Below are 21,664 nucleotides of genomic sequence, written 5' to 3'. Positions count from 1 at the left end.
ACCTTATGCAAACTCGATCCAGCATTATGAAATGAGCACAGCCCATTAACAGTCAACACTACTGCAGAAACCACTGAGAGAACATAAATAATCATTGTTTACCATCCACTTCTTAGAGCTGCTGGCTTTAGAGGCAAGGCCTTTTCACCAACTACAACTAATGAAATATGAATACTAATATAACTGTTTCACCAACTGCATCTGGTATTAATACATTTAAAAAATAATTAGTGAACACTAATATATAATAATCACAGGAGCTATTTGAATACCAAACAGCCACCTAGGCCAGAAAAAAGGGTGAGTACCCAAGTCATAACAGAAACCATAATGATCCTGGCCATTGATTCAGAGACATAAAAATCAACCTAAATCAATGTGGTTTACCTAATCTATATTTTTAAAATATTTCACCTATAATTTACTTCTTTCATCTTATCAGCTAAAAGTATGGGCTAGTGCTGCCCTGACCAATATGTCATTTCATTACACTTGCCTCCCTGCCCAGAGTAAGTATGAGATGGCTTTTGCATGCTGTTGTAATGTACAGTAAAAACACTCAAACCAAATCATACTAGATGAACTAAATACATCTCCTACAGCCTTCCAGAAGTTTCAATTTAGAGAATGATTTTGCTGTAAGTGAATGCATTTCCACAGGTCAACTGTGAGCTTCATTATGATATGCACATACACAACACTTGATATCACAGCCACACACAGATATGGAACAACCAGCAAAACCCCACTTGAGACTGTGCTTAGTACTGTGAGAGGTGCAAATTTTAGCATAACTGACCTGGAAGCAGAATAAAATCTAGTTAGAGACCAGACAACCAGGCTGCCAAGAAACATGTCACACAAAACATTTTCAGAGTTAACTACAATACCAGAGCTGCTGGCTATAAATCTGAGAGGTGAGTTTGATACATGCTAGCCAACAATTTCTGGACATGGAGTCAATACAGGGGTGGAGCAAAGCATTTCTCATTGGGATGTTGGGTGAGGGGGCAACTCATGAACTTTACCCATCCCATTTCCCAGACACAGGTAAAAGCTGTTCTACTGCCAAAAATTCTACTGAAAGCAACAAACATTTCAAGCTGTGTTTATGCTCCAGAGTTCATGTTTCAAGGATGAGCACAGGACAGCAGATGGGCATTGGTAGCTTAGTCATGTGTCTTTAAAGGCATCTCATAGCATATGAAAATCATACTATATCAATAGTTCATCTTCCTTTGGTTCAGACAGCTTATCTACTCAAGAAAAAACTGCCACTTTCTGGTCAGAGCACCTCATTGTCACAGTGGGCACCACATGTGCTACACATGGTGCTGATTTGAGGCTGCTCCAGAAGGCTGCATAAAGACCACAATTTTGAGATGGCATTGTGTTCTTACCAGAAGTACCAGTCACTGGGATTTACAAAGATCTTTCATTGAATGGTGTCATCATAATGCTCCAGGACTTTAAAATTTGATTGTCTCATTCTTTTGATGACTATGCCATCCATCCCCTCTGGTCACTCACAAAGCTCTGGTGCCCCTTTGTGCCATCAAAATGTTATTGTGAACAGACACCAAAAGCCTTCATGTCAGGACCACACAGCCTTTTATAACACGAGGCACCAAATTCCTGGGCCACCATGACAGTTCTGAAAGTTTTGTTTTTGAGCGGCCCAGACTTCCATGGGCACCGCAATCCCCAAACAAAATCCTGGACTGGTTTCTTGGGCAAGGGTCATCACAAGCTTAATTGATGGCAGCCACAATATTTATATTTTTAAAAAATATGTATCCTTCACCCTGACAAAGTTCCTGATATGCTCCATATTCAACATTTAGCTAAATGACACCAAAATATCAGTTTCAGGGAGCCATATCCTTCCTTTTGTAGGGATAACTCATTCCAGGAAATCCCCTAAGTCCCCATCATGTGTTTTCCAAGAGACAACAAATCCCATGGGAGATTGCAATGCCTGTTGTGCTTCACCGACAAAATCCTTGATAAACCCATTTGTAATCTTGCAAAGCTTTTGAAAAATATATTTAACCATGCTTAATTTAGTGCCTTGCTGGTGTAGAATAACTAATACTATGAAACATCGGTACTCAGGTCCAGTTTAACCCCGTAGAACGGGAACCCATCGCCACAACACCCACCTCACCACGTACCAAACCACGACGACGAAGGCCACAATCCTGAATATATCGGAAGAATTCCGGTGATCTCGTCTTTAGCGCGTTCGGCGCAAGTGCGTAGTTATTGTAATGCCAAAAAACAGGATGCTGACAGCTGATTTACTTCAAGCTTGATTGGCTGCTGAGCAGTGACCATCATGAACTGCGACCGTCAGCCAACAACAGTTGAAGGGTGTATACGCACCGCATTTTCTAACACAGACGCACCAAAATTTGACGTCTTAAGGCTTCCTGGTGACCTAGAGCGGCCGTAAGCGAAAAGGAAGGGCCCACGAGTAAACAAAAGTAATTCTCACTGATTGAGAGGGTCGTAATTGGGGGATTTTAAGGCCAATTAGGCTATCCTGAGGTCCCTTACTGCTTCCGGGTGCCTAAATGTCTACCTGCAGGATGCTTCCGATCGTTAAGTAGCCTTCCAGGTTGCACCTGATTTCTTTGAATTTGCCCGGAGGGCCCTGCGCTGTTCCTGGGCCCTTCCTGCCGGAGTTCCGGGGCCCACTGGTTAATTTCCACGGATTCTCTCCGTTCGCCCAAAAGGCTCTGTACGCTATAGCCGGAGGCCCTCTATGGAAACCTGCCGAGATATTCCCGGTTGCTCAGGGGCCCTCCACGTTGGTCTCGGTTAAGCTCCCGACAAACTCGCGATACGCTCATGGGCCCTCTTCATTGGTCTAGTACCCATCAAAGTCTCTGTCACTCGCTTGGGCCTTACGCTCTTTTCGGGTTCCATCTGTTAACCTGCTTGGGCACACATGTCGTTGGGGCCCTCCAGATTGGGTCTTCGGTACTTTGTATTTCAATGAAGGACCCTACACACTTGCCAATGGCCCATCCGTTAAAATGCTCGGGCACACTGGATTGCATGGGGCCCTGCACATTGGGCACTTGAATTCAGGGCCCAACACCCCTGTCGGGGACCTTCTGAAAACCTGCTCGAGCACGCTTGATTTTTCGGGGGCCCTCTACACTGGGTCTTAGGTGTTCCTTATTCGAATGCTCTCGATCGTTCAGGGGCCCTCTTCATTGTGTCGTGGGTATTTCTTATATGAATGGAGAGCCTTATGTCCTTGTCGGGGTCCTAAAAGCACAGGCGGGGGGGGGGGGGGGGGGGGGGGGGCACAGGGAGCACGTGCCTAGAACCTACGATTAAGGGCCAGATTTGAGGACCGAAGGGCCCGAAAGGCCCATCGGAGGTCTCATTCCGGGGCCCCGACCCGCAGGGCCGGGCACTCAAATGTCAGTCAGAGGGCTCTGCGGCTGATCAGGGGCCCGCTAAGTCGATAAGGATAAGCACATGAAGCTCGTCCCCTGCACGTCTTCGCTGGGCTCGACGACGTTTGCGCACCATGCCGTTCGAGTTACTGGTCATTTAAAGGTGAACATAGTGCATACGCACCTAACCAACGTCAGCGAACTGTCTGCATCAAGTGACATCACGAATGTTTGAAATCGCACCATTGCAGGTTTACTGCATTATGCATACGAGGTCATGCCTCGTATCAATATGAGATTCGGACAGACGCGTTCCTTGTTTAATTATGAGAGCAATGGTACATAGTTTTACGCATTTTAACCGTGTGTTGATCATGTATGGATACGTTAATGTAACAATACCATACCCCCGCGCGCGTTCCGTGGCATCGTCGCTTGCCGTCCCACTCCCTTTCTGTCCCCCAGCCGGCCGACCGTAGATCGCCGTGTATTGTTTCAGAAACCGCCACTGCTCCGAAACCACAAGAGCTAGGGGCGCGTTGTTTTGTGTCAAAATACGTACAAATAGGTGCCCCATGAGTTACCAAAAATTCGGGCGCGATTGCACGACATTCGGAGAGTTATATTCAAGAAGCCTTGGGGGTCGCTCGACACCGCCCCCCCCCCCCCCCCCACCCACCCCTATCAGGACCAGAGGTTGTTGACACCAGGGAGAACCAACCTTTGGGCAGACCCCTATCTCACTCCGCACCTTCAGAGACATAATCATGCCTATGCTTAACTTGCTAACATAATTCATGATACAAGCTCAGCTTTGCATCAGACCAGGACAAAGTCACAGCCTAGTCACAAATCAGGACCAGTGGAAACCAAACCAGGAACCCACTTAAAGAGTGACTTATCTTAAAGAGTCAAAAGAGTTAACTTAAACTTAAGGACTAAAAGAGTGACTAAACAAACCTTGCTCACAGTGCCCAGCATCGTTGCGATCTTTTGACCCCTTCGTGCAGGCTCGAATGACGTCAGGCGCGCCGAGCATACACAACGCATTTGATGTGTGCAAGCTTCAAATGCTTGTTTGGTATTACGTGCGCAAGTAAGAGAATTTTTCGAATCTGGTAGCCTTCCACAATTTTTTACTAGTAGTGGAATTTCCATATGTGCTGGAATAAATACGCGCTGGAACTCCCAAGCATAACTTGAGATATTTTATCAGGAAAAGTCTCTAGCGACTTGAAAACAAAATAATCCCCCTCCCCACCTACCGCAAGGAAGTAAATGGAGAGATCAACGGAAATGGATGTGGGTACGCCAAGCTTTGTTGCGGGGCAACGTCCGTCGGGAGCCGTGGACCGATTGGTACGTATTGAATTGAAAATTGCGTTGCGTGGTGGGCATGGAGTGATGGAGGGTAATAGCAATGCGGGTGCGGGATGCTCTCGTGTGTTATTGGGTCTAACTACGCACTCGGCCGCTGAAGTTACGTCGCCTGCCTCATCTGACAAGAAGGTGACGCTTGTGGACGCTCGTCTTAAAGGTGGGGTTGAACCCATGCTGCTTGAGTTCACCCTATGCTTTGCCATTTAGCCAGGTGTAGGTAGTGGGCATGTGCTCAGATGCTGTTGCATACAGAGAGGGAGGGCTTGCATGGCTCTAACCCCATGCTCAGTTTTTCATTTAAGTACTCCTGAATATTATTTTGAAATCTGGTATCAGGAAAACTATTTTGGGTTTCATTCCCAGTCAGTGCTGTGGACAGCAGCATATAGAGTCAAGCAGCCATAGTTATGATATGATATGGTTTTGGGAAAGTGCATTTGTCTTAAGAAAAGTAATGTACTGTATTATTGTGCATGCAAATACTACCACCTTAACAAATTTTATGTGCATGCTAGCATTGCTTGTGAGTCAACATTTTCCTGTTGTTACAGGCATTATTACTTGTGTGAGCAATGCTTTGGATTGAAGCGGCCATAGCTGCTGCACTGCGTGGATGTGAAAGCATTGCATTCACTGAAGCAACCTATTATTACTTTTCAGCATGCTGCTGTAAGCTGTGAATGCTGTGAATGGTGTGATCACTCTGGGCTGCACAACACTTGCTGTCACAACAAATGACAGAAAATTTGTATCTGCCACAACAAATGCAAAATTATAGGTCTATTTTGTTAACAGTGAGTGCCTGTACTGACTCATTGATTTTTGCCAAACAGCTAGTTTTTAGTTTGGGATTAATTTTACAACAAGCACATAGTTTCATCATACAGTATTACTCATCTATGATGGTGTTCAAACCAGGTGCATTTCTTTTGTTAGCTAGCTGTTCATTATTTACAATTGCATCAATTCATTTTTGTGTCAGCAGCATGTTGCCACGGCTCTAAAACTGGGGCAGGTGAAAAGGCACACTGCATGACATTCAAACTTGGCCTGCATTTCGTTTTCAACTGCTATGGCTCTGCACACGGTGGCATGCCTTAGTGCCTTAGTAAGATACACAAGTGCCTTGTAATAGTGTGCATGCCTTAGTAATATACACAATAAGGCAGGTAGCTGTCACCGGCACACTCATGTTTCGCTTTTCATCGTTGGTCGTGATAGCATATACAAACTCAGTAACTCATACGCTGTGTCGCGTCGGCACCGTCAGCTCCTGTTTCCGCTCCGCGCCCTCAACTGACCGTGGTCCGTCCCCGCTTCGGAAGACTGGCCTTTTTTGGGAGGGACGGGAAATTGAAGCCGTATACAATGCGATTTTAGTTTCCATAAGCGCTTACGCGCCTGCTTCGCTGCACTGATGCAAAATTTGAAAATTTTCATTATGCATCTTTTGCGGTTGAAATCATGGTTGTAGGTGCCCTAGTGGCCTAGAGATATCGCGTTAAGTGTGAAAAAGAGTCGGCCGCAGGCCGCGCAAGGTGCTGACGGTCTCTGGCGGCAGGAGAGAGAGCATTTCGCCTGCGCTCTCTGCAACACAGCCGAACCTATTCCACGGGATCGGCGAATGATCGCGAAACGTCGTCGGTGATTTTTGCCCCTTCCACCAACTGTCAGCCTTTTGAATGATGACAGCACGCACTGCCGTTACATTTAACAACACTGCGTTGTATCGAACAGTGAAAAACGGTCGGTAGCGGCCGTTTTTAGTCAATTTCCTGGCTCGTGCACACGTGACGCCACAATCCAAGTCATGTGATTGTCCGTTCCATTCCTCATTAACGCATGCTACTCCCTAGTGCATCCGTGCCCTGGGTGCAGCGATTTGGCACAAAACGTGACTAATTGCGCAAAAGAGAAAAATCCATAATTCTTAGTAAAAGCCATTCATTATCACGGTTTGACATGCCCTAGTTGCTGAGATGTGGCGCAAAAATCATATCTGTGTATGTATGGCCATGTCTGTGTGTGTGTGCGTCATTAGGGGTTTAGGACGCACCTAGCTGCTGAGGCTGTATGGCGTCGCCTGCCTCTCACCCTGGCAGGAAGGGCGGGCACCGCGGGGAATCGTACCCCGTACCTCTGATTTCCCAGACGCGCAGTGATTAACGCAGTCGTGTTAATCACTACACTACCGGTACCATAACTGGCGTCATATGTGCCATATTATATATATATATATATATATATATATATATATATATATGTATGCATCATGTCATATATAACCTCATATCCGCGTTGGCCACATCGTCGGCAAAGTTCGAGTGAACGTTCTCAGTCCTGTGCGCGGCTCCCAGTGCCAGCATTTCAGTGACACGAAACCACTTTGCCGAAGCCGACCAGCCTGTGGCAAGTGTGCCTTGTCTGAATACGAAGGGGACCAGTGTGACGCTGTGCAGCCATGGCGCGCGAACTGGGGTACTGATCAGGTATCCCACACGATCTTTGGCGTGGGCTGTCGGACCCTCATGGAAGAGAAGGAAACCATTTCTCTGTATAACGCCAGGAACATCCATTTCGCGTGGGTTAACTGAACGAGGTGAGTCACATCGGAACGTCCTTTGGAGAGAATCCAAAAGCTTAGCACCACAGCACACTACCATCGATAAAATGTCAGATCTACAACCTATTTCGCGCTCGAGACCCTGCGGGCTCTCAGTAGTGGCGGTGGGACAGGCGGCCGGCGCCCGTCGGGGTCCTTGCCCCCCCCCCCCCTCCCCGCCCCCTCCCCGCGACGCCGGCACGCCTGGCAGCCCTCACGCTGCCTGCCTCCCTTGCGCCGCTGTCGCTCCTGGAAAGGAGGGGTTGATGGTAGTCCGACGCAGCTGTGGTCCGCGGCCTCCGCCGACACCCGCGTCGGACACTCCGTCGCCCCCGTTTGCTTCCTCTCTGGACACGTCACTGCCTTCGTCGCCTCCGACGCTACTGGCAAGTGCGCGTGGACGAGCGTCAGAGACAATGGAGCGCTACGAAGCAGACGGGCGCGCCTGCGATACCAAGCGGACGTGCCTGGTGGAGCCTGCCTGGCGTGCCGGGCGGAGCTGGAGGGTACCAAGGCGGCAACTCGTCTGTCCGAGGCAGTCAAAGAAAGCGCCCGTCCCTCGAAACAACACTTCATCACGCAGAAGGCCGGTTAAGGCCCTTACTGGTCCCCAGACATCTGGTAAAGGCCCATCGATGGATCCCCTCCCCCCGCGGCCACCCCGGACTGGGTATGCCGGCATAAAATGTATCCCACTGGGTCCTCCGCCTGCAGTTGACGGAGGGAGCGCCGGGACTCGTCTCAGAGTGGGGCACGGGGCCGCAGCTCTCGGTCGGAGGCGTCTGGCTCTGGAATTGGCGCAACCTAGTTCTTTTAAGCTGTGTCTGGTTTTAGCTTGTCACTTTTTACCGCCTGTTCAATGCGCTCTTGTATAGACGTTTTTACAATGGAACTTTGGGGAGATCAGGGCGAATGCCCTAGATCTCCAGGCTGTCGTCAGCAAGCTCTTTCCCACACCCGCAGCGCTGCAGGAGATAGCTAGGGTCTGCACATTGCTGCTCGTGGAAGAAATGTGTTATGTTTCGCAACGACGCGTTGACGGAGAGCACGTTACACACGGTGGTGTACTCCTCGCGGTTCACCATAGCGTGTAGCCAGGAGGGTAAGGACTGCGGTCCAAGCTCCAGGCTGTGGCCGTGCGACCTCGCCTTAATCACCGTCACATAACTGTTTGTTCGCTTACGCTCCACCAGGCTTCGCCTTTCCGTTGGTATGCATGTGCATGTGCGATTTGGACTCCCTCCACTACTTCTGCTTCTGGGTGGCCTTAACGCACATCACTCTATTTGAGTGTGTGACATCAGAAGTACTTCTGGAAGCTTTCTGGTAATCGTGTCCATGGCGCCGCACTATGTATCTGTAAGGGAGTGTTCCACATTTACATGGGGTTTTGACTTGACTTTGACTTTTAATCCTGGCTTCTCTGTTAGGACGTTCTAGAGGGATTTAGGTCTTAAGACCTAAACCCCTCTTATTTCTGGGCTATACGTCCGCGAGCATGTGCAGACTTTTTTTTTGGGGGGGGGGGACACTATCTCAAGCTCAACCAGGCATCCATGACGCCATTGACGTCATTTAAATCCTGGCATCCCATTAGTCACGCGGTGGTCAAGGCCAAAACACATAGGTATCAAATCGCTCATATCTGGCGTTCTTGAGCACGATTTCCAGATACAACAATTTTCAATCGACTCGCAGTCAGTGTCGTGCAAGATACTATGACGTAATCAAAGGGTGACAGTTACGATGAATTACAAGGCACGATGGCGTTTTTGAAAGGTAGCACTCTTTTCCACCTAAAATTAGACCAATAATTGTAGATGAGCATATTTTATCATATCTGATGCTGGCTTCGATATTTTCAAATGTGAAACATTCCTTTAAAATGCAGGAACTCTTTTACATTCAGCAATAGTATTCGGTCAGGCGTCGGCGCTAGGCCATAGTCTCTCTGCTCCCCAGCCGGCTCAGCACCTGGACTGCAGCGTTGGAGATGACACCATGGGCAGTGACCATTTCCGTGTTTGGATCCGGTTTAAGGGAGCTGGAACATCGGGTAGTGGGCTGCAACGCTGGCATTGCTGAGGCATTGCAGCACCGCGTTCAGGGAGCACGCGCTGCTAATGTTCTGGAGGCCCGTAGGCCGAGTGACCGTATTGCAGGCCGCGTCCTGCCGCCAGTCTCATTCATGGCGTCCGTAGCGTCTTCCTTTGGCAACGGAGCTGGCTGCTGCGACATGTCATCTTTGTTAGGTATGAACTGCACAGTTTCGTGTGGTTTCTAGCCGTACCTGAGCAAGACCTCCTCGTTGCAGTTAATGTACCAGACAGTCCAGCCCTCGATATGCACGGCGATCGCGTGCGAGTCGAAGTGGGGTGTGATGAAATGGTACGGGGAAAGTGGTGAAATGGTGCGGGTAAAATGGTGAAGCGGTACGGTTTCTATTGCTGAGGGCACCCCCGGTGGCAGCACCGCAGGCGTTTCGAGACGCCGTCCGTCAGCTGGCCAGCACCGGCCTTCTCCCTGCCTCCAGCGGCCGTGCAAGTAGGCGTAGCCTTGTCACAGACGCCCATTGGTCGAACTTCCTTCATCTGGCGCTGTATACGTTCCGGGCCGCCACTCTTACCCTCGTGTTAGCTCACTGTTCATGGGACGTTTTGCACATCACCCACCGTAAGCTTCATGGCAGAATCACTCTAGCCGCTGTGGTCGCCGGGGAAGGAAGTACTCGGTATGCGTTATGCGGTTTATCTGTGAGTGTAGTCATCTGAGAATGAAGTGGCCAAAATCCGCGGCCTTGATTTGTGTGTGTGTGTGTGTGAAGGGGGGGGGGGGAGCACCAAGTCCAGCGGGGCACAATAGTGAAAGGTGTTTCTCCACACCACCTAATCGCTTAGCGCTAATCCATCTCAGACGCTCCATGCGGCTGCGCCGGTTCGCTTGTGGTCACGTGCCGCCTTGGGTGTTCTCGTGACGGACGTGCGGCGGGGATCCCGTACCGCCCGTCCCAGGGCGTCGTTCAACGCCGGTGCCGCGTGTCGTCAGCCCCCCACCTACGCCCGTCCCTCGTGCCCGCCGCCTGACAGAGCCGGCCGTGGTGTGACCGCGTGTTGGACGGCTCAGTTTCAGTCGAGCGTTGGCTCGGCGTCCAGCATGGCGCGCTCTGACGAGGAGAGCCTGGTGCCGTCGGAGGATGTGCCGTCTCGCCACTCGGTCGTCTCGGACCTGGAGCCCATGTTCCGGCCGCTGCGCGTCACACCCTGCATAGCCGTCCACATGGTGCTGCTGGTGAGTGTGCGCTGGCCGGCTGCACGCGCAGAGGGCCGCGACACAGCCTTACGCTCACCTTTCGGAGTCACCTCCACGTGCCCATCACCTCATGGCCATGTGAAAATTGCAGCGCTGAATCTAAAAACACGGTCGGCTTGAGCCAACGGCATGGTGATTGTTGCCACCGAATGAATTGAAGCATAGAACTGCAACGTTCGTAAATTCTCTGTTATCGACGCGTAGCGTGCAGCTGAAAGTGTAAATTGTTTAGTTTTGAGTTTTGTGACGTCGTTGAATCCTCTATCGTCTGTAACTGGAACGCAGCTGACAGTATGAGAAGGTCGGGATGGAGACATAATGTCCCAGTGGACCGTGAAAATGGGGGCGGGGGGGGGGGGACGTAATGACTGCGTGGTTAGTACCTTTGGCTCCATGAGGGCCTAGATTTGAACGCCATCTGTGCCGTGGCATTACATTTCGTGACGTATAACAAATCCTTATGTCCATGACCTCCAAATATATTGTAATCCCAAATGTGTCCCTACACCCAATGTATCGTAAGGCCTGATGTATCAAATCTCTAATGTTTCACAAGTCGTAATGTTTCGCAAATTCTAATATGTCACAGCACCTGATGTATCAGAACACCTAGTGCGTAATGACCCGAAATGTTTCATAACGCCTAACGTATTGTAATCCCCGATGTTCGTAACCTCTTATGTACCGCAACTCTTAATATATCAAAGCACCTGACGTATCATAACCCCCAGTGTCTCATAACCCCTGATGTAGCGTAGCCCCTAATATCACCTGACGATGCCGGCGAGGGCTGGCGATTTTCGGCCGTATCCGCCGGCCGGCCGCTAGGCCGGCGAAGCGGCGGCGAGCTGCTCCCGAGCAGAGCAAAGTGTCGTTAGTGAAGAGACGTTGCGTAGAGCAAACGACATTAACCATGTACAAATTTGAATAGGGGCTAGATTGGCATAAGTGCTCCTGCAATAGCCGGCATCCCATCGCCTACCAGTCTAAACCTTAACTTCTGAACGTGGTCTGAGCAACAAGCCCTCGCCCGGCCGAGAATCGCCCCATGGCTGGTGACGCATCTTCCTCTAGATTAGAAACCAGACTACGCTACCTATTGTGAACGTAATAGGCGTAATTTTTGGTAAAAACGCGAGAACTATACTGTACTATACAAAACTGCACTGTACTTTACTGAGCTGTGTTCTGTACTGTACTGAGTCGTGCTGCTGTAGCTGTTAATCTGTGCGGCGGGTGGCCCCAAAACGGTGAAAATATACGCCTCAGTCTCATCTTTGGACGGTATGAATTTGTTTTGGAAGACTTCCGGAAACAGTAAATCACGAGCCTCCATTCAGGCCCCACCCCCACCACCACAACTTCGGTTCTAGTCTGCTCAACTTCGGTATGAGATCTGTATTGTTCCCGTTCGGTTCCCCGTTCCCCCGGACACCCGTTCCACCTGTTCGTTGATAGTTGGTGTTGATGGCTTCGTGTAAGGGCGCAGTGCGCAATCCATCCGTAATGTGGCGGGCAGTAGTTTTAGATTGTTTCCACCACGGCCATGGTGCATTTTCAGGCGGTCATGCTTAACTAAACCAGCTTTTCAACATCCTCTGCCACCCTAACACTCCCTTGCAGTACTTTAAACTCACTGAGAGAAGGAAGCACGGTGCTTGAAGTGGCAAGTCTTATTTTAGTAATAAATGGGGGAACGTCCAACTTTTTATATTATGTGGCACAAAGATGACGCGGGTTTAAATTACGCAGAATGCTAAATATTCACGGATTGCCAATTGACATCCGCAGCATTTGGAAATCGAGCTCACGGATGCCAGTTTTGAACGGCTCAACAGAATATTATGTTTTGCCTTGACCGCCACATAGGCTGCGGAATGGCAGGATTTGAACGACGTTGCCATGTCATCATGCATTTCTGAAAAGCCTTGAAAAAGTCTGTAGAAATAATCTGTATTCTTGTGGGTGTATACCTCAGGAACTGCATGATTAGGTGTTAAGAAAGGCAGGGCTGTGAACTGCACCGAATGGTCTTACAGGCGGCTATTTCAGCTGAAAATCCCATACAAATGTGGAACATTCCATTTAAACTCAATATCTGGCAGCGGGCAACTGAGGGCTGCGTAGCGGAAGTGCTACAGTAGCGAATGTATTTATGATTTGAATGAATGGCACGGCCAGAATGTTTGCAAGACACTCTCACGGAGTTGTACAATTCATTACACTGACAGCACGCATTGGCTGAGAGCAAACTATTCAGCATCTTATGTAGCGAACTGGTAGAGCAGTTCTAAAACGTCACGGCTTCGAACACACATCTTGATGACGGGTCAAGCACTTCACCGATTGAGCTACTGAGACCAACATGTCGAAAAAGTCGGGGAATTCACGGCGTACCGTGCACGAAAAGTCTGACGTGGTGTGCGGCGAGAGTTCTCTAAAAAAGGATCGGCTCAAGACAGTGACACGATCTTTCGCCTTGTACCGAATTCATGGGAACTAGCCAGTAATAATTCGATTCATAGCTCTGTGAAAAGCAGGCTTTCACTACGTGAATTCTATCGGCTAGAAGGAAACGTATGCCGTAAAGTGGTTGTGCCAACGTACTTAAATAGGGCCGGAATTACTTCTTCTATTTCCTAAAGCGTCCGCCAGGGTGTCAGTGATTGCCCTTATTGATAGGTAGCTTTACCCCGCTCAGCGTCGGCTGCGCGCATACAGTCGACACCATGAAGACGACTACGAAAATGTGTGAGGATGCCATTTAGAATGCATAACCATTGCATCGAGAGGTGATGTTAATTTAATGACTGCCAGCCAGCCACCATGCTCACCGGCCTGGGCCCGCCCTGATAGGTGGCGCTGCTGCTGGCTGTGCTGCTGCTGCCGTTCCCCTTCTTCTGCAAATATGACGACTGCGGCCTGGAGACATGCACACTACAGACGCTGCTGCACATCGTTACCTGGATCTGCAGCGGGGTGAGTAGGGCTCGGGCCGCGCCACCGGCTGGTCTCACCGAGCGCCATCTCTGGCCCGGCCACCACCACACGGGCCAAAAGGCGACAGTGGCCGCCGCAGGCTAGACAAGTGTGCGTGCGCGTGCGCGTGCGTGTGTGCGTGCGTGAGCGTGAGCGTGAGCGTGAGCGTAAGCGTGAGCGTGACAAACGACATGCCTGGTAGGATGATGAATGCCGTATATGGCAAGCGCCTAAAACGGTGACTAGATTTTTTCAGACGCACATCTCACAGGTAAAATCAGAGGCGTTTTACCTCGGTGACAAAGGAGGTCAACAGACAAGAATAGCAGAAGCTAATATCAATCATTTTTGAAAGTTCCCTCTTATAGGATCGACCAGCCAACCTGCACCTGTGCCTTTGACTTTACCAAACCCCCGGTCCAAATGCAGCGAGGCTCAAGCCATTTCATTATTTGCAGCGCACCTGTTTTATTTGTAACTGTCTGAATGATGTAAATGTCTTTTCCCGCATGCCATCCATTGAAGCCGGGCACTGCCAAGTCGGCGTGGTACCACTCCGGCCTTGGCCACTCTCCAGACTCCCCGTCATCAATAAAAACCCATCTTCCTTTTTGCCTCTTCCCTCACCAAACTGATTCGATATCTCAGCCGCCAGCTCAAGGAAAGTTGTTTTTCGGCATGTCGAAAATATGAATGATTTGTTGTAACAGTTCTGAATTTTTAATTCAAGCTGCATCAGCAGCTAATTTACTCTGTAAATCTAATTAATACATATACGGCACAGTTAGCGTATAAGACCACCACATGTTTGCTACTGGCCTGAAAATACACTGAAACAATGTTTGGTTCTGGGCTTTTATTTTCCCGTTCCAAAATGCCAGCATGACATTGAAAACTAAAACTAGCATATGTTTTATGTTTCGAAACCGACGGCTTTTGCATCCCGTTGATTCGAGGCCTGTGTGTATGCACATTTGTGACCGGTCGAATGCGACGCGTTGGGAGGGGGCAGTTTTACCCCTCCCCTGAGCTGCCAAAATTTAAGAGAGGACTAGAGACACCAAATTCATAGGGTAGGTAGGCATGTATATGACTGATTTGTGTCCAATTTTGAGGCCCCTAGGTAATATATGACGTTGTTTGATCTTATATGACCCTCGGGTCGAATGAGATCAAGCAAGGTCAAGCCCCAGCTCGGTACTCGAAGTGCCATCAGACGTCCCCATGCAGACACATTCAACATAAATAAGTCGCTTAAGGAAAAAGCCGATGGTGTTCTGTTTATTAACATGCTTCGACATTCGGAAGGTCACAGTACCAAGAATCGTACGGGATTGTTTCGGGCGGGAGGTGGCCGTCTTGCGGCACATCTCAGCAGGACGACCAGCGCCGGGCTGTCGATATCTGCTCGTTTCTGGGTACCCGCCGCCCCCTCCTGCAATGTTGAGCTTGGTGCTCAGTGTTGGTTTGGATCCCCCATTGCCTTCTCTCTGTTTGCTGGAACATGACGAAATCATGGAATAACTTAAGCCTTACACAGGGCGAACTTCCTTCAACGTTCTCCAGCCTTCCTTCAGCCTTCAGCCTTTCTCCATCCTTTTATGAAGGCCCCGTGCGCCCTTACAAAAAAGAACAACAAAGAAACCAGCTCCCTCCCTTTATGGTTGATAAGGGCCGCCAGTTTCGTTGTAATCTCCATTGTGTGTGCTGGAACATAACAAAATTAAAGAAAACTTAAAGTATTTTAAATGTTCCTGGGGCGGTAGTAAATGTCCCTGACTACTTTGTTAATTCATTTTTGATTATTTGATGCAAAAAGTGAAGCCCAAGCTCGTCTTAGGTTGTTTATTGCAGTGACGTAAATCCCATAAGGAAGCTACATTTTTTGGAGGTTGAGCTGCTTGGTCCTAGTTTTGCCCCACCTCCGAATACTTTTCACGATATGATGCGCGTAAGACAACGACGTCAGTACGTTGTATGAACAGGAAAAGATCAGGCCGTTTCTTCGTTTTTTTTTTCTCTCCATTATTGTATTGCCAGGTGGCATTGCTGGCAAGCGCGTGGTCTGATAGGGCCGGATTACCTAAGGCAGCTGTAATCTCGTCGCAGTGGTGGAACACTGCCACGCCAGCGTGATACCGTTAATGACAAGTGCCGTGACTCGGGGTGACACAGCCGCAACAGAGTACGTTGTTGTGTTGTGTGCCGAACTGCTGGAAAGGCGGCAGGTCAGACAGAAAACCAATGCACACGCCGGCTGACTATGTGCTGTTGACTGTGCCGCTGGTGGTTTGGCCCGCGCTGCCAGCAGGCGACGCCCTCACCGTTGGCCTGCCCGTCACAGGTGCTGCACCTGATTCTGCACCGCCTGCACTTCGACTCATACATCCACGGCTACTCCGATTTTCACCAGGCGTCACGGCTGCATCGGAAGCTCCCGGCGGTTGTCTACTCAGTCGGTAGGTAGGCTGGTGGGGGTGGGGGAGGGGATGCGGTGCGCCGCGTACGCGCGACTGGACAAGACGGATGACGTTGCTACCCCGTGGTGTACGGGTCGGGTGTCGCACTGCTGGCGCCCCGTTCGTCGTCCAGGGACACCCACCTTGCTGGTCCCTGTACGTATGCGTCAAGAAAAATGCCTGGTTTCGGGGTGTGTGTCACGAACAGCTCTCGACTTTAAAGCGGCCAAACGCCAGAGTTTTCCCTTAGTATAAGATATTACCTTTATTTGTTATATGGCTATATATTTATAGATTATAGATAATATTGTTACAGACATTTCCCATGCTGTAAGATATACCTACATATAAAATACAGATGCCTGCTTCCTCATTCAATATTCAGCCCGTCACCACGTGTTTATATATATATATATATATATATATATATATATATATATATATATATATGCCTTATATGCAATATCAATATCAATATACTATATACAATATTATATATATATATATATATATATATATATTGTGAGTTTCGAAAGGTCGTTAAGTGTTAACAACGGAGTAAGCGGGTGTTTCAAACAAATGACCGAATCGGTCTGACCAATCTTTCGGCAAGAAGCGTGATTTCGTTACGTGTATCGGTGTTTACTAAAATAACAGCATAGGTTGCTGAAATTTCCGGCATTCGACGCTACGCAAAGACCAATTATAACTCATACATTTGGTAAAAAAGTGATCCGGCTCACGCCTAGCTCAGGCGGTGGTCGATACTCAAGCCAAGGGGAGTGCTCCACATTTGTAGAGAGTTTGTGAACTGCCAAAGCTGTACTGAAGACGTTTCCATGCAGCTCGCGGCCATGCCTTTTTGAGACCCAAAACGCTTTGGTTCCCGAGCTTAAAGGCCGCAAAGATGTGTGAGAGTATTTCAAGGTCACCTTGGAATGCATGACGTCACAGTGACGTGATCAAAATCCTACCATTTAATTGTCCATGCGTCGATCAAGGCCAAGAAAGATAAAATTGTCGAGCCAATCACATCTGGCTTTCGTGAGCGCGATTGCCAGACATGACGGCTGTTAATTGGCCCTGAGTCAATGTTATGCAAGGTAGCATGACGCAATCAGACCATGACGTATTTAAGAGCAGATTTACTAAATGGGGAAATTGTGTTGTCGTGAACTGTCTTTTCCACTTAAAGTATACCGACAGTCATAAGTGAACTTTCTCATCATCTTTGATGCTTGATTCAGTATCCTCAAATGTGGGACATTCCCCTTAACCAAGGAAAGATTTAAGCCCAGCTGGTCAGAGCCATTCGAAATTCTGCGTGGCCACGTACGGGTAGCCAGCACCCACGTTGAGCAGTGCTTGTTGTGTAAGCCGTGGCGTTGCCAACCAATCGTGAAGTCGCATGTTTGCAATGGAATTTCGCGGCTGAAACTTGTTCGATATTTGTTCTATTGAATGTTCTTGTTCTATTGAATGTTCGATATTTGTAGGGGGTTTTGAACTGAAATAGCCATTTATATGATAATAATTATATAATAATAAAAATATAAATAGTCATTTAGCTATATATAAATAGCTGTTGAAATAGCCAAATAGCTATTTTGAAGATCATTCGGTGCAGTTCACAGCCCTGCCTTTCTTAAAAACTAAACACCTCTAGTTTCTAAGCCACACGCCCGCGAAGGTGTGCAGACTTTTTGGGAGACTATTCAAGGTCACCCAGGTATCCATGACTCCATAATAGCGACATTCAAATATTGCCATTCCATTAACCATGCGGCGGTTAAGATCAATAAAAATATCAGTGTCGAGTCGTTCATATCTGGCGTTCGTAAGCATGATTTCCAGGTATAACGCTCGTCAGTTAGCTCTCAATCAGTGTTGTGCAAGGTTGGATGACGTAGTCAAACAATGACGTATTGAGGAGAATACTTTCTAAACGGAGAAATTGTCTTGTCTGTAACTTGGAAGAAATTGCGCTTTCTTTTCCACTTGAAATATGCCATTAGGTATAGGGAGGCTTATCTCATGATAACTGATGGTGGCTTCAATATCTTCAAGTGAGGGGCATTCTCTTTAACGTACCTCGATGCTCGGCACGGTCCATCTTGCCCTCCACGTGACCGTACCTTTTGGCGCGGCTGCGCCACCGACAACAGACCATCCCAGTCGCAAAGAAGCAAGTCGTAGCCGCAATACATTAGCCGCATCAGCAAATAGTAGCTGTCGTCAAAGTAGCGTAAACTCATCCCGCCTCTAATGGTTGAATCGGAGAGCAGGCGCCTAACCAACTGATGGTGACGATCGTGACCATGCGATCGTTCTCAGCTCATCGAAATACAGCATACACATCAGTGTAGCATATGGAAAGGAGGCCCTGGGCCTAATTTCATAAAGCCACGGAGTTGTGTTAGTTCCACACAACGTCGAAGCCATTCACGGGAGCGGAGTCAGCTGGCAACGCAATGAGCATCAGAGTACACGGTTTAAATCTTTAAACGAAAGCCGAAGCCACAGCCATCGCATTTTGTTAAGGGCGTTTGGCATGTGACTCCTTTTAGACAGCGAGCAGATGGAAACGTGACCCAGATCAGTCCCGGCTTTATTACGATCCGTCCCAGGTCAGGCCGGTGTTCCTGATGACAGGTCGCAGACGAGCCTGGCTTCCGTGGCCCCGGTCAGCCTGGCTTTCCTGACCACCAGCCACAGACCAGCCCGATTTCGCTGGCTACCTGTTCCCAGTCAGCCCAGACTCCCTGACCCAGTCAACCCAGACTTGCTGACAATAAGAGTCCTCCACTCCAGACTCTCCTGAGGTCACAGCGCCCACCACCTAGACACCTCGGGATTTTACCGACAGGAAACGTGCTGCTGCTGCTGTTGTCGCTGATAATGCGCGAGCTACCGCCGCCGTCCGACCCGAACCCGTCGCCCCTGCCGGGCGAGTGGCCGCTCTCGGCGTTCCACTACGTCCAGTTGATGGTCACGCTGGAGACCATCGTGCTGCTGCCCGTGCTGGTGCAGTACCTGCGTGAGTATTCGGGAGCAGCCCATGGCCAGAGGTCGGCAGATTGAACCGGGTCAGTTCCTTGCAGGTCTGTACGTGGTGCTTACGAGCAGATTTGTTCAGCTCCCACTGTCGTTGATCGCGCTCGTCAGTCAGATATGTGCATAGCTTGCTGATCCGTGCTTGTCGCGCCTTTGCGCAGTGCTGCAATCTGTCCCATGCTGACATGAACGTCATTTGACGCCAGTCAGGTTTGGTGCAGAACAGTGAGCGGAACAGTCGAGCCCCATTGATAGTCCAGGCTCGTCAGCCTTCATGCTTTGATGTAACGCAATTCACACCAACCAATCCACACACACCTACACTAAGTATTAGTCAGAACCTGTCAGGTATTGTGTTGCACCATGACGTTTCTAACACAACTTGTATTTTCCTCCCGCGTCCATCAGGTCTGCATCCATTATGCTGCACTTTGACCCCTTGCACCTTGACGCAACTGTCATCTTGTGTCCACCACACCTGGTGTTGTGCCGTAAATGTTCCGCCCCGTACTAACCTCACCTGCTGTCGGCGAGGTCTCGTGCTGCATAGATGCCTGTTCCATCCCGGTTGAACCCTGACTCCGTGCCCGCCATACCGGATACTGCGCTGAAACGTGTTTTATGTCAGTCTGGCCTGTCACACTTGGTGCTGCGCTATAACCGCCCCCATCCTGACATCACCCGCGCTCAGTGTCGGTCAGGTCTGGTGCTGTGGTTTAACCCCCCCCCCCCCCCCCCCATCCTGACATCACCCTACTCGGTGTCGGTCAGGTCTGGTGCTGTGGTTTAACCTCCCCCATCCTGACATCACCCTACTCGGTGTCGGTCAGGTCTGGTGCTGCGCTATAACCTCCCCCATCCTGACATCACCCTACTCGGTGTCGGTCAGGTCTGGTGCTGCGCTATAACCTCCCCCATCCTGACATCACCCGTGCTCGGTGTCGGTCAGGTCTGGTGCTGCGCTTCAACGCGGCCCGCTGCCCGCCGGACGTGGCGGATGAGGATGCCGAGCTGCCGTCGCGCGCCCTGTCCCGCTCGCACCGCCCCAGTAAGGACGACGCCGCCTACGTCAGACGGCTGCTGCGCCGCCAGGCCGACTGCATCCAGGCGCTGCGCGCGCACAACACCATGCTCGGACGGAAGATCGTAGACCAGCACGAGAGGCTGACGTCCGCTCGGCTGCGCGCCGAGGGAAGCGGCCAGAGTCCGCAGGCGTAGGCAGCTGCCGGCGCATGTGGTGCTTGACTGAGTGTGCTGGTGCGAGTCCGGAGCCCACCGGTGATTGACCAAAGTCCTCGGATGTGGACGTCCAAAGTCGGCTGGCGCATGGGTCTGGAGAACACCGTCTTGGGCGCGGTAGCCACTGGACGGTGGTTCTCGGCAGGCGCGCTGGTGCGCTCGAGGCAGGAGCAACGGCGCCGCACGCTGCGTCCGACCGAGGCAGGACGCGTCGTACAGGCAGGGTCTCGGCGCGGCGCAGAAAGGTGTGGTCTTCGGAAACTGCACCTTTTCGTCGGTCTCCGGTTGACACTGGCAGGGTCATTGGCATTGGCGCCTTCCACTGCCCTCTCGGAGACCTCAGTGGACCCGAAGGATTCGGTGGACCTGCATTTGTCGGGGACGGACCGGTTGGCGGGCGTATTAGCGGGCGCTGACTGCCACTCACCGCCTATTCGCTGATCTTACCTTCGCAGCTGCGGCTGCACTGCGCGTACTCACTCTCGAATACCTTGAGCCGGCCTGTGCTCTGGATCGTGCTCTGATCTGGTGGCCTCCTGTGGTGGACGCCTGCGTTACCCCGAGTTGGGACGGCCAAGAAGCTGCTTGTGTGGGGTTTGAGTGTTCATTATGTAACGTATGCCGTACAAATACAGACATCGCTTGCTTTTTTGGTGGCTGTTTAGTTGCCCTGCTTCTTTACCTGAGTTGTATTTTACACCTGCGCTGCATCTTACACCTGTGTTGAAGATTATAAAAGCGCGGGTTTGTTGTCTCGGAGCAGCAACAAACATTCTGTCGTCAGTATGATGGTGCCCGCACACTTCAAGCACGCTGACCCGACGACAGGCAGTACTTTTTAAAGTGCGCGCCCAGACATTTGAGAACAAAACGAGTATGTCCCAAAAATGTACATCTATTCGTCCGCAGGCTCTGATCCTAAATTGAATGGAAAGCATACAAATAAGTCAAGAGCATGATGCATGGAAATGTATTGATATGCATCATCGAACTCACTCAATCTTGGCGCTCACCAGACCATGTGCTTTAAATGCCCTCCTTTCCGCTCAACATACGTGGTGGCACGCCTCTTGGCGCCGTGGGCCAACGCGAGCACATGTGGCCGACGGTACCCGGTGTATTTCGGTGCTGATCGCCACGTGGCCAACGGTACCCCGTGTATTTCGGTGCTGATCGCCACGTGGCCAACGGTACCCGGCGTATTTCGGTGCTGATCGCCATGTGGCTGA

The 21,664-nt window shown here is 50.0% G+C and overlaps 1 protein-coding gene across 2 annotated transcripts; it reads left to right on the top strand.

Moving 5' to 3' along the window:
- The first annotated feature begins 4,646 nt into the window (after positions 1-4,646).
- LOC119109021 (transmembrane protein 192) lies at positions 4,647-21,086 on the top strand. 2 transcript variants are annotated; one of them, XM_037232562.1, is made up of 6 exons: positions 4,652-4,772; positions 10,519-10,683; positions 13,561-13,683; positions 16,028-16,142; positions 19,009-19,179; positions 20,146-21,086. In XM_037232562.1, exons 1-6 carry the CDS (start codon positions 4,692-4,694, stop codon positions 20,412-20,414), a joined length of 924 nt encoding a protein of 307 aa, XP_037088457.1. In that variant the 5' UTR covers positions 4,652-4,691; the 3' UTR covers positions 20,415-21,086. The 2 variants fall into 2 exon arrangements, with proteins under 2 accessions (XP_037088458.1, XP_037088457.1); XM_037232563.1 differs by lacking the exon at positions 10,519-10,683 and having other exon boundaries at positions 4,647-4,772.
- The last annotated feature ends 578 nt before the right edge of the window (positions 21,087-21,664 follow it).

The sequence above is a fragment of the Pollicipes pollicipes genome, unplaced genomic scaffold (genome assembly GCF_011947565.3).
Source record: "Pollicipes pollicipes isolate AB1234 unplaced genomic scaffold, Ppol_2.1 Scaffold_7222;HRSCAF=8563_pilon_pilon_pilon, whole genome shotgun sequence".
Taxonomy (NCBI): domain Eukaryota; kingdom Metazoa; phylum Arthropoda; class Thecostraca; order Pollicipedomorpha; family Pollicipedidae; genus Pollicipes; species Pollicipes pollicipes.
Note: the sequence above shows the minus strand (reverse complement) of the source record. Positions and strands in the feature narration are given on the sequence as shown.

What these genes read in the sequence shown, in the direction of transcription:
- LOC119109021 (XM_037232562.1), top strand. Translation starts at nt 4,692, where the DNA reads ATGGAGAGATCAACGGAAATGGATGTGGGTACGCCAAGCTTTGTTGCG. An exon ending in CCGTCCACATGGTGCTGCTG is followed by an intron (nt 10,684 to 13,560) that starts GTGAGTGTGCGC and finishes CCGCCCTGATAG; the next exon opens with GTGGCGCTGCTGCTGGCTGT. An exon ending in CGTGCTGGTGCAGTACCTGC is followed by an intron (nt 19,180 to 20,145) that starts GTGAGTATTCGG and finishes GGTGTCGGTCAG; the next exon opens with GTCTGGTGCTGCGCTTCAAC.